Source organism: Helianthus annuus, chromosome 10 (assembly GCF_002127325.2).
Source record: "Helianthus annuus cultivar XRQ/B chromosome 10, HanXRQr2.0-SUNRISE, whole genome shotgun sequence".
Classification (NCBI taxonomy): Eukaryota; Viridiplantae; Streptophyta; class Magnoliopsida; order Asterales; family Asteraceae; genus Helianthus; species Helianthus annuus.
In genome coordinates, this window is record NC_035442.2 from 178895703 (window position 1) to 178907235 (window position 11533).

An 11533-nucleotide genomic window follows, 5' to 3' on the forward strand; every position below is an offset into this window, starting at 1 on the left:
TAACACAAAGTGTAAAACACAAGAGTTAACACATTTCGTAAAACACAATGTATTGGCATTTGCAAAAGTAGGAGTTGTAGTCTAAGGATTACAATTGCAATTTTTTTAAAAGTTGGGCAGGTGTAAAAATGGAGTAATAGTGCCAGGGGTAAAACATCAAAGTGTAAAAAGACAAGGTGTAAAAGTATAGGAGTGGTGGCGGAAATGTGTAAAATATGAGGGGGTGTTGGTTGAAATGTAAAAGAAGAGGGTTGGTGGCGTAACTTTGTAAGAGTTGAGGGGGTGATGGTGGAAAACCAAAGTAGAGGATTGGTGCTGGCAAAGTTTGAAAGATGAGGTTGTGGCTTTGGAAATTCAAAGTAGAAGGGGTGACTGTGGCAAAGTGTGAAAGTTAGAGTGTCGGTAATATCCATTTTTAGTCATGTCGATGTATTCATTATAAATCAACACTACATTAATACTCTATTTATATTTATGTTTTTAATCAAATCACAATTGTGTTAGGGGGAAAATGGAAGCATCAAGAGCTGGCCGAATTATCCGAAACATACTACAATTTTATGGTCAAGGGAATGTCTATAGATGTTGGTCAAAGAGGGTGCCAAAGAAGAATCTAAATCGATACTAGAAAGACATGAAAGCCATAACATGTGGGTAGAAATCTATAGATTTTTATACACAAGACGTATGGGTTAGTTTATATTATATTATACTAGTTGGAATGCCCGTGCGTTGCGGCGGGTGCGTCACGCTTATTAGGCTTTCTTAGTGGTGTACTTTGTGGACTACAAAACTGATATAAATACAACCAAAAACTTTAGCCTATACTATAGGTGGAAACTACATGCCCAAGTTTTTGTTGGTAACAATTTGAAAAGTTAAAAAGGTTTCTACTAATTACGTTAATAAATCTGACAATACTACTATACCCTTTTACTTAAAAAAAAAAAAAAAAAAAAAAAAAAAAAAAAAAAAAAAAAACCATCTCCAGATGGTAGAATGAAAGCAAGCTGTTTAGTTAAGTTTGTTCCACAACTCCACAAGGCAAGTTGAGTAATCTGAAACAATTCAGAAAATACCATGACAAGGCTCACATCAAGACTAAATTCCTATATATAATACAGGTTACGGTGCATTTGACCTTAATTAAACACTCATAAAGTGAAAGAGATTGGGTTGAGATTGTATGAAATAATGGAATAAATGGTTAGTATTATTACGGAAAAAAGAAATTATTATTAATTTTTTTAATACATAGAGCTGTTCAACGGCTATATATTTGAATCGGAGGCTTGGCGAGAACGTCTAAGGGGAGACAATGGCAAGGTGATGAGGCAGGGGGCGGTATAGCCGGCCCTCGACATGGCTTGCCGTCCCGGGGACGAGCCCCGCACCCTTAAGCCTAATGTCTTTTTTGCACAAAGAATACACGTGTCACACAACTAAGGTCTCTACATGGAGTAAGTTCTCACACCAACTTTGACAAGTGGAATCCGTTTTTGCACAGAATGCATGTTCATTTTAGAACTTGGAAAGTCTATATTCATTTTGGAGTACTTTTTTATATATTCATTTTGAGAATTTTGCATGAACGAACATGGTTTTGAAAATAAATCAGGATAAACATAACAATCACCATTCTAGGAAATTTTCACACAAAGAATATCATAGCATAAGATTTTTGGTTCTGTTTTTTTATTTCGATTTCAGATATTTGAATTTTGTTCAAAGCAAATAAACCAAATAAGTCAAATGGAGATTCATAAATAGCTCAAATTCTTTGTGGGTGAAAGTTATAAAAAGTATTCATGGGGAAACACTTGATGAATCCAGCTTGTCTCGTATGATTTAAAGTAAAGAGATTTCTCTAATATTATTAATTCGGTTAATAAGCTTACCGCTGATGATATAATCACTCATTCGGTGATTAGGAACTTGGCTGGTATTTGTTAACGGGAATAATACTTTGTTTTGGAAAGATATTTGGTTAGGTAATGCTACTCTTTAGGCCCAATTTCCAGGACTTCATAACTTACGGGCTAATAAAAACTATTTGATCATAGATCGGTGGGTTAATTTAGGATGGGTGTGGGATTGGAGGCGTATTCCTAGGGGCGGCATTGAAGCCTCTCAACTTTATGAGTTGGAAACGTTTCATACTTCTGTTTCTATGCAAGATTGTGAGGTTAAGTAGTGTTGGGAGTTGGAGTTGGATGTTTTTTTCAGTGAAAGCTATTAACAGACATATTGATCGGGTGGTTTTGCCTATTGGGCCTCATTGTAAGAGATCGTATAAATTCATCCGAAGGTTAATATCTGTCACAATAATACAAGTTACGATGCACCCGCATATTAACAAGGTCTAGAAAAAAAATGAAAGGATGACTATTAACAAGTGGACTCAAGCACACTGAATTTGATCATTTCATAAATAATACAGGTTACGATGCACCCGCATACACATTATTCAAAATACATAGCCAATACAGTACACACAATTATGAAACACATAACCAATACAATAAGCGCAATATATAATGAGAAAAGAGAGAAATTCGATCAAACACCACAGTAGTGTTCGAGGGGGTTTCTCAGTTTTCTACTATTTTGGTAGGTATGGAAATCTATATACTTGTAGTGCTCAAATGGCTTATACTGCACAGGGTGGTTTCCATCAACCGGTTCTTGAGGTGCCTGTATCTCGAGGTCCCGGATATACAACGACACCACCATCGAAAATCTATCTTTTTTCCCTTCCATCATCACCCAATGGACCGGTACCTCCATTCGTCCATTTGTCCATGCCTAACAAGATTCAAAACACTTGTATATTTCACATGTCAATTTCATTACACAACACTAAATTATTGTGAAATTATTTATGTACGTACCGTGCAAACATCCCCGGCCATGAACACAAAACTGGAGGGTGAAAGATCAACTTCAACCCATTTCTGGTCCTTCGTCTTTATCTCGAGACCCTTTCCTTGTTCTTTTTGATGGAGTATGGTTTCTGTGTGAGGAAAGAGGCCTAGCCTCGGTTCGTCCGCCTTAGTGCTTTTGTATTTATTGAATTTAAGAATGTAGTCTGTAGATCCAAGGAACGGCTCGTAGAGTTGCTCTATTTCATAACTTTTCGCCACCATTCTCATCACTATCTCCTTTAGTTGTGCTACAACATGTACAAACGTCGATGCAGATTCACTGAATCATATATTAAAAGCCAATATTATTGAAATACAACTTTGGGTTAGCGTAGCGTCCATCACATCGGAGTATTTACGGCTCGAAAACAAAAAGAGCTTTTTTCGAACCATTTGGAGCCGAACCAAATTCATAGTTTTTAAAGCGGAAAGATTTGACCCAAACTCATTTTGCTTATATCCCGCATTGACCCGAACCCGTTTGAACCCGTCACCAGAACCCACTTCACATAGCCAGTTTTTCAGCCTTAAGCATGCTAATGAGGTTTAAAACACTACTAAACTATCTCAAAGATAACACCATAATCGAATCCAACTATTAAACCAAGAACGAGGGCTGAGGTAATCATGCTAGACATAACTTGAATTCAGTAAACTTACCTGGGCAGAACGCCAACCGAACAAGATCATGTCATCTTCTTCCTCCTTGGGCAACCCTAATCGAATACCCTTGTTTGGTCACTGCCCACACCCTTGCTCGTGGTTGTCGTCCATCCAAAGTTCAGCTTAATGTTCGCTGTACCTGTAAACGGCCGGAAAAGTTTGCATCTGTATTCCATTGGCGAAGGGATATATCACGATTAAGTTGAAACAGCTGGTTAGTTGAAGGGTTAGGGTTACGATTCACTTCCATTGGCATTGAATTGAAGGATTTTACCAGACGGGGAGGGCAAGCAACACCAATTCAATGCTCTCATCAATTGTATCATCAATCTTCAGTTACTCAAGGGCGAAACAATTGCAATCGATTGAAACAATAATATTCAGTGAATCATCAACTAAATCACTAATCTTTAACTTGCCTTCAGCATTGAAACCTCTTTGAAAAAGTCGTTGAAACCTCATTGAATATGGGCAGAATTGGGGCAGTGGATGAAAAATGGGGAAATAAAGCATGACCTTTGAGATGGCGTATTAAAATTGAAAAGGAAATTACATTTTTATCCTTAGAATCAAATCACTAAAATACCAAGTGTCTTAAATCTTTGGATAATGTGCAATTTTACCCTCTCTAAAATAGCTTGTCTCTCTTGTACATTTGGCTTCAAAACTTGTACACATGATAAAATTACCAAAAGAGTAAAAAACCCAGTTTACTTAATAAGATAGTATAGATATAGATATAGATTATAATACGTATTAAAGCACATCACGGTGCTATAGTACATGTCTTTCATTTTGTTTTTAATTACAATAATACCATCTACACTCATGTATTTAATTTTTCTTTTTATGACATCTATGTAATTTACTCAATTTTTTTTGGCATTTGTAACCATCGTAAAAGACATTTTATTCTTTCTATTTTCTCACCCTCTGAGTCTTAATAAATTTATCACACCTCCTATGAACATTAATAATGTTTTTTTTACTCTTTTAAAACCGCATTACACTACAACCCCCGAACTTTTAAAAAGTTACCGTTTCATCTTTTTATATATAGTTTCAAATAATATTAATTTATGTTATTGTACATAAAATTTGTAATTGAAATTGGAACATAAATGGTTATCAATAACTAGACTTTTAATTACTATGATTAAACCTAGTTATAATGATTTATAATCTAGTCACTAGTATAAACATTCTTATTTGGAATCACCATGATAGCATCACAATGAAATCAAACAAAATGAGACCTTAATATGTTACCTTTTGATAAACACAATTACACATTAATAAATATTAATAATGAAATCAAACACATGGAAATAAATTGATGTCAAATGTCTTATATTCATCCATGAATGAACCTTTCCTAAGCAGCACAACCTCCACAAACAATGTCCCTGCAATCAACACATTACATTATTAACATCAAAAGTATATTACAAATCGAAATAAACGGTTTATAATACGAAACCTCAAATTATCTATTCATTTTTTTCCGCCCATAAATAATCAAATAAGTAGGTTTAGACAATACAATACTCACACGAATGAGCAACCATAGGTTTTGCGCCTTTTCATAGCCATAGCCGCCTCCTCCTTAATACGCCGCGGTTGTAGCACTGCCTTGATGGCGGAATCAAAAACCGCTTTAACATTCTAGCAAGTAGTTCGTCAACCCAAAAAGCGTCAAAAAACTAATTCAAAATTTTAAACAAATTTGGTTTTTAATGCTTAACATATATATAGCAAGTCTAGTACCTGTTGAGTCTTGGAGCTGCATTCTATATAAGCAACTGCACCTATTTGTTTCCTTAGTTCCTCCCCCTAAACATGAATAATTTCATTAGAGTTCAGTTTGACTTTTATGAGTCAAATCCATGAAAGTCAAATAGATCAACATGTATTTGATTATGAAAAGATTGATGAATTAGAACCTCTGAATATGTTATAGCATTATAACTCGTATGATCGGATAAATATCCCTTGTCATCACGAAGATCTGGAAACAAAAATTCAGAAAATATTCCGTGATCTTGGATTATATGCTTGCTTTTCGAGATTCCTAAATTGCCAAAACATGTATAAGAAAATTTAATATTGTGTACCTAGTTTAGTCCCGACGAGCACAACTGGAACATTGGGTGCGAATCTTCGAAGCTCAGGCATCCACTATAAAAAGATTAAAATTAAAAAAAAATATATAAAAAAATCAATAATAATCATCAATTTGAAGATGGGGTCTTTTCTTTTTCAAGATTCTTTAAATGTTGAAGAATTTGAAATCAGAAAGACCCACTTTATATTTTGAACATTATGTTAATTTCCTTTTTAAATTTATTCTTTAATTATTAGCGCTTTTTTTTTCGTAAACGGGCCATTTATGAAACCAACTGTTTTACTGGTCCACTAGTCGGACTGGTTTAAAAAACCGGAAGGTATGATAAACAATTTAATAATTAATACAAAACATGAAACTACTATATCTTTTGGTGTGAATTTGTAACGTTAACAATATATAAAATATAAAGTAACAAATAAATAAGTAAATGCAAGATTTTTGCGAAAAATAAAAAAAGAAAACATTAAAAAAAATGAAATTCTGGTCCAACCACCGATATGGTTTGTCGCTTTAACTGGTCTAGCCGGCGCAAATGAAGATGGTTCAAAAGTATTCAACTAGACCGATTGTGTAGGCGGTTCCCACCGATCCAGTTGAGTTATGATAACATTGGTTGTTAGCTTTTAACTTGATATATTAAAAGAGGGTACCTTCTTGAGGACATTTTCATAGCTTGCTCTACTGATTAAAGAAAAAGCCAACACAAAAATGTCTGCACCTCTGTAGCTTAATGGTCTTAATCTGCTATAATCTTCTTGACCTAAAAATCAAAACTTTATTGTCAGAAAGAAAGAAAGTAAACCATAACAAGTTAAAAACACAAAGAAAGACTGTAAATTTTGAATCTTTAATATATATATATATATATATATATATATATATATATACCAGCAGTATCCCAAAGTCCCAAATTTATAATACTTCCATCAACAGCCACATTGGCACTGAAATTGTCAAATACTGTAGGAATATAGTCCTGCAAATAAACCCTAAAAATGAGTAAACTGTAAAAGAGCCAAAAAGATTCAAACTTGAATGCAAGAAACCAAATTTTTTATCAAACCAACAAGCAACCATCAAGAAAATGGAGTTTATTTACATTTTTGTGAGATACCCATAAATAATTAAGAGCAATAAAGGGTATATAAGTCTGATTTAAGAGTAAAAGAGCCTAAAGATACAACCTTTAATGCATATAACCCCAAAATTTTAACAAACCAACAAGCAATCATCAAGAAAATGGAGTTTATTTACATTTTGTGATATACCCATAATTAATTAAAGGGTATATAAGTCTGATTAGCAAGAAAAGAGCCTAAAGATACAAACTTTAATGCAAGAAAGCCCAAAATTAGAGCAAACCAACAAGCAATCATCAAGAAAATGGAGTTTTTTTACATTTTGTGATATACCCATAAATAATTAAAGGGTATATAAGGGCATGTTTGGGTAAGCTTATTGAAACAACTTATTGACTTATTGGCTTCTTGGAAAAGTCAGGATTTTGTGACTTATTGACTTATTGGCTTTTTCCCCTCACATACACCCTCTTTGCCAAACATCATTTTAGAGCTTATGACTTTTCAAAAAGCCAATAAGTCAATAAGTTGTTTCAAAAAGCTTACCCAAACATGCCCTAAGTCTGATTTTCAAGAAAAGAGCCTAAAGATAGAAACTTTAATGCAAGAAAGCCCAAAATTAGAGCAAGCAAACCAACAAGCAATTATCAAGAAAATGGAGTTTAGTTGCATTTCTTGATATACCCACAAAAAATCAAAAACAGTAAAGGGTGTGTGTGTGTGTATATATATATATACAAACATGTAGAGAGAGAGAGAAGTTAGAGAGAGAGAGACTGACAGTGGGGAACTTGTTACTGGTATAACAAATGAGCATACAAGTTTTACCAACAGCTCCATCACCAACACAAACACATTTTATGAACTTTGAAGCACTCATCTTGAGCTTGTGAATATAAGAGTGGATGTTTGTAAGGATTTGAAATTGGTATTTGAAGAAGAGGAGTTTGAACAGAAAAGACAATGGAGAAAGAGTGTATTTAGGGGGTGTTTGGCCTAGCTTTTTTAACAAAGCTTATAGCTTTTTTAGCTTTTTTTAACAAAAATAAGCTTAATTTGGTGTTTGGTTTAGCTTTTTAAGCTTATGCTTATTAGCTTATATAAGCTAATTTTAAGAAGCTTACTTGAAGATGGTTTTTTAGCTTATTTTGAAAAAGCTTCTTTGTGTAAGGATAAATGATATAAAAAAAGCTATAAGCTAATCCAAACACTTAAACAAGGCTTATCAAATGATAGAAAATAAGCTATAAGCTACTTAAAAATATAAGCATAAGCCAAAAAATAAAAGCTAGGCCAAACACCCCCTTAATATGGAGACAAATGACAGAGTTTATGTAGATATGTCCAGACAGAGAGAGGCCGGCCTTGCCTCAAGTTTAGTGGTATAAACTACAATAATTTATTTATTAGTGGTATAATAATACTTTAAGTGTTCTTTTTAACAAAAAAAGATAACTTACATCAATAATAAATATAATAATAATCGACCAGAGAGGATGCTACGAATGTGATTATACTGGGTACGTTTTTTTTTTTAATTGTTTAGAGCATTCGAATCCCAATAAAACGCATAAAACAAAATGTACGTAACTAGATATCATAACTCAACAAACGCCAATGATCTCTAGATCAAGTGGTGGAGGGCTTGCATTTCTCTTGAGAGATGCAAGTTCGACTCCCACTTGGTGCAGAGTGAGGCATTGGTGGGCAATGATAGGAGACCCAGGGAAACCTGGGTTGGATCCTTGAGCCAAACGGGTTTTACCGGTAATTTCACCGTCGTGCCTATGGGCGGGTGGGTTACCGGGTTTTCCCCGGAATTGGTGGTGGACTCGGGTTACTCTCGGAGTACTCCGTTTGTCCAGTGGGTGCCCCGAGAGTACTCGGGATTGAGTTTGTTGGCCGTTCAAAAAAAAAAAAAAATAAATAACTCAACAAAAAAAAACATATCTATAGAGTTTTCGTCAGTTGCGAGTGTTGTACTCCCCAAACAACATTTGCGTCGTGTTCTTAATTCCAACTCCAGCATATGTGTAATTAGTGGTTTTTATAAACTTCTATAAAACGTTAGCAATTTGATGGACTTTCAGAATAAAAAAAACATGTGTTGACAAACGGAGACTTACGACATGGTTTTCTCGTCCAGAAGCTATTCAATGGCAATGCCAACAATCAAAGGTGGACTATGTGATACAACGATAGTTCTAGTGCTCGGTTCTTTTGAACTATGATAGTACCATAGTGTTAGTTTATACATTGTAACACATTTTAAAATGTATCTCATTATGTTGATATCAAAGAAAAAAAATGAATTTTTATTACAAATGTTAGATATAGGATTGGTGAAATCATATTAGATGTACATGTGAAGTTTTTTTTTTTTTTTTTATTTTAATAACAAGGTGTATATATTTCCTATATTATGCAACAACAATAATACTATAATCAATATTTTAAAAAAAACTTCAAAATAACATAATAATATTTAGTTTGATAACGTTCAAACTCCAATTTATACTTTCAGATAACAAATAATACAAGTTATGTATTTAACTTGTAATATATATAATTAAATCCAAAGGAAAAGTCATCAAAGATGGGTCACTTTATTGACTAATTGGGTCATCCCTCTCAATGGATTTTGAAATCTAAAAAAGATCCTTTCATTTGAAATGGCATACAGCAGGTTTCTTCTCAAACGGTAACATGACTAATATGAGTTGAATATGGAAATTAAAATATTACATTATTTGAAACAATTATTATAATATTTATTTTTGTTGAAGTAGCACATTAAAGGTTGTTTTTTTTTTTCTTTTGAGATATAAAGATTGTTTAGTTTAGAGGTATATGGTTTAAGATTGAGTACAGTTGTAAAAAAGTAAATTTTTTAAAACTCAAGAAAGATTATAAATTTTGACTTTTGACTTTTTAGCATCTCCAATGTTAAATGTTGCATTAGACTAATATAAAAGATTATCTTTCTAAAATATGTTACATAATTTGTGTATTCTCAATATAAGTTTAAATACAAAACAACGAAATTATTTCAACCATTTAAATTTTGTTTTGATTATTTTGCTTTGTTAATGAAATCAAATTAATCTATTTTTATAAACTTCATTATCAAAGTAATATTTTGTATCAATAAAAGCATTAAAACTGAACAATATTGTTGCAAAACACGAACTTAAAACTTAAAAGATATAATATGTTAGGTCTATATGTTTAAGACGTAACGTATCATGAATCGAGTAATAACACAAGTAAATTTAGTCAAAAAAATTAATCTAATTTATATTGTAAGTCCCATGGTTATAAGCATTACTGTCACAATACAGTTAGCTTTACGTCTACTACTATACGTCATGGTCGGTACGTTAGCCCATTTTGAACTATTGTTTATAAGCTCCCAACATCTATAGTACGTGAAAACACCTCTAGTTTTGTCGTACTGTTCCATAGCCCTCGTTAAAATATCGACGTCACCTCCTCCGCTCGGCCAGTTATCCTTCGTTCGTTGATAAACTATGGTTCAAATCGGTCCATTTGCTAGATATCGAATTGTTGTCCCGATATTCACCTTTTCCCATCGCATTAAAAAAAGCTCACGAATTTTGATCCAAAATGTTGGAGAAGTTTGATAGTTTGCTACAAAAAGTATAAAAAATAAGTGATACGTTAAAAAAATAATAATAAACGAAAGATAGTTATTTAAAAAATAAAGTCGACTAATAGTTTTATAACTCTTACCAACTTCGGGGTCCTCCGAAACGTTGAGCCACGCCCGAGCCAACGCGTATTCCTCCTCTTTCGTCCAAACAATGTAACTTCCCTTACGACGAGGAGCGTTCATTTCCTTTTTTTTGTGCGACCTTCTATTGTGTTTAGATGTCTCGCGATCTGGTTGGGGTTGCGTCTCCGGCACCGTATCCACTTCGGGTTCGGCTTGTTCTTGGGGTGGTTGCGAACCGCCCGGTTGGGCAACGCCGTAAGGGCTTGGAAAAAAAGGATTGGAGCCGCTAAGGTAAGCCCCGTAGGATAACAAAGTCGGATCCATCTCTTGAAAGCTAAAGTTTTGTTGCGCTTGGGTGGTATTTGGGCGATATGTGTTTGGGTTCCCGGGTCTTGACGGAACACCGAATGGAGGTCGGGAGGGATGCAATTTTATAGAATAGAGAGACGTGCACATTCAAGCGTTTTTTAAAAAACGATGGAGAGGTTTTTTTGAAAAAAAACGCCGGAAAACGCCTAGGAGAGTGGGCTGGGGGTGTTGTTGGGCGTGTTTGACAGAGAATCACGCCAGACTTTACCGCACTAAGGGTGGTCTTATGCAATATATGTAAGAAAAAGTCTTTAACACATAAATAGGCGGGTCATGGTTTTATGAGAATTAAAAGAGAAATGTTATCCAATCAACTTATCTTAATTAATTACAATGGAGTGATTATATATAATGTAGTATTGATGATCATTTAAAATACATCTTTTATACCGCTTATTATACATTATTAACAACATATTTTAGGATGAAAAAATAAGTATTTTAGGTTTGAAAAATTATATTACATCAGTTGTTATGGCATAAGAGACCTAATTCATTGTCCCACAAATATTCATTATATGTGTTTTAATTTGTTATAATGTCTATTGTATTTACTTAGCTGATGTACTGAGAATACAATATTAGGCCTTTGTGATATTTGTGAGTTGCTTTCGTTCACCGATCGTGATTAAGT

At 33.8% G+C, this 11533-nt stretch overlaps 2 protein-coding genes across 5 annotated transcripts; both read right to left on the reverse strand.

Moving 5' to 3' along the window:
- Positions 1-2401: 2401 nt before the first annotated feature.
- On the reverse strand, positions 2402-4104 carry LOC110886916 (probable 2-oxoglutarate-dependent dioxygenase AOP1). 3 transcript variants are annotated; one of them, XM_022134796.2, is made up of 3 exons: positions 3862-4104; positions 2892-3752; positions 2402-2805 (listed from the first exon to the last, which is right to left on the reverse strand). In XM_022134796.2, exons 2-3 carry the CDS (start codon positions 3150-3152, stop codon positions 2560-2562), a joined length of 507 nt encoding a protein of 168 aa, XP_021990488.1. In that variant the 5' UTR covers positions 3153-3752; positions 3862-4104; the 3' UTR covers positions 2402-2559. The 3 variants fall into 3 exon arrangements, with proteins under 3 accessions (XP_021990488.1, XP_021990489.1, XP_021990487.1); XM_022134797.2 differs by having other exon boundaries at positions 2892-3172; positions 3585-4104; XM_022134795.2 differs by having other exon boundaries at positions 2892-3204; positions 3585-4104.
- A 718-nt stretch (positions 4105-4822) lies between these two features.
- On the reverse strand, positions 4823-7839 carry LOC110886917 (rac-like GTP-binding protein ARAC7). 2 transcript variants are annotated; one of them, XM_022134798.2, is made up of 8 exons: positions 7576-7839; positions 6604-6691; positions 6366-6475; positions 5702-5765; positions 5531-5595; positions 5355-5420; positions 5140-5252; positions 4823-4993 (listed from the first exon to the last, which is right to left on the reverse strand). In XM_022134798.2, exons 1-8 carry the CDS (start codon positions 7672-7674, stop codon positions 4963-4965), a joined length of 636 nt encoding a protein of 211 aa, XP_021990490.1. In that variant the 5' UTR covers positions 7675-7839; the 3' UTR covers positions 4823-4962. The 2 variants fall into 2 exon arrangements, with proteins under 2 accessions (XP_021990490.1, XP_021990491.1); XM_022134799.2 differs by lacking the exon at positions 7576-7839 and adding an exon at positions 6970-7108.
- Positions 7840-11533: the final 3694 nt, after the last annotated feature.

Excerpts from the sequence above, each read along its gene's own strand:
- LOC110886916 (XM_022134796.2), bottom strand. The coding sequence starts at position 3,152 with ATGAGAATGGTGGCGAAAAGTTATGAAATAGAGCAACTCTACGAGCCG. Across the intron at positions 2,806-2,891 it reads TGGCCGGGGATGTTTGCACG|GCATGGACAAATGGACGAAT; the intron begins GTACGTACATAA and ends GAATCTTGTTAG.
- LOC110886917 (XM_022134798.2), bottom strand. The coding sequence starts at position 7,674 with ATGAGTGCTTCAAAGTTCATAAAATGTGTTTGTGTTGGTGATGGAGCT. Across the intron at positions 5,766-6,365 it reads ATGAAAATGTCCTCAAGAAG|TGGATGCCTGAGCTTCGAAG; the intron begins GTACCCTCTTTT and ends ATCTTTTTATAG. Across the intron at positions 5,253-5,354 it reads GCAGCTCCAAGACTCAACAG|AATGTTAAAGCGGTTTTTGA; the intron begins GTACTAGACTTG and ends ACTACTTGCTAG.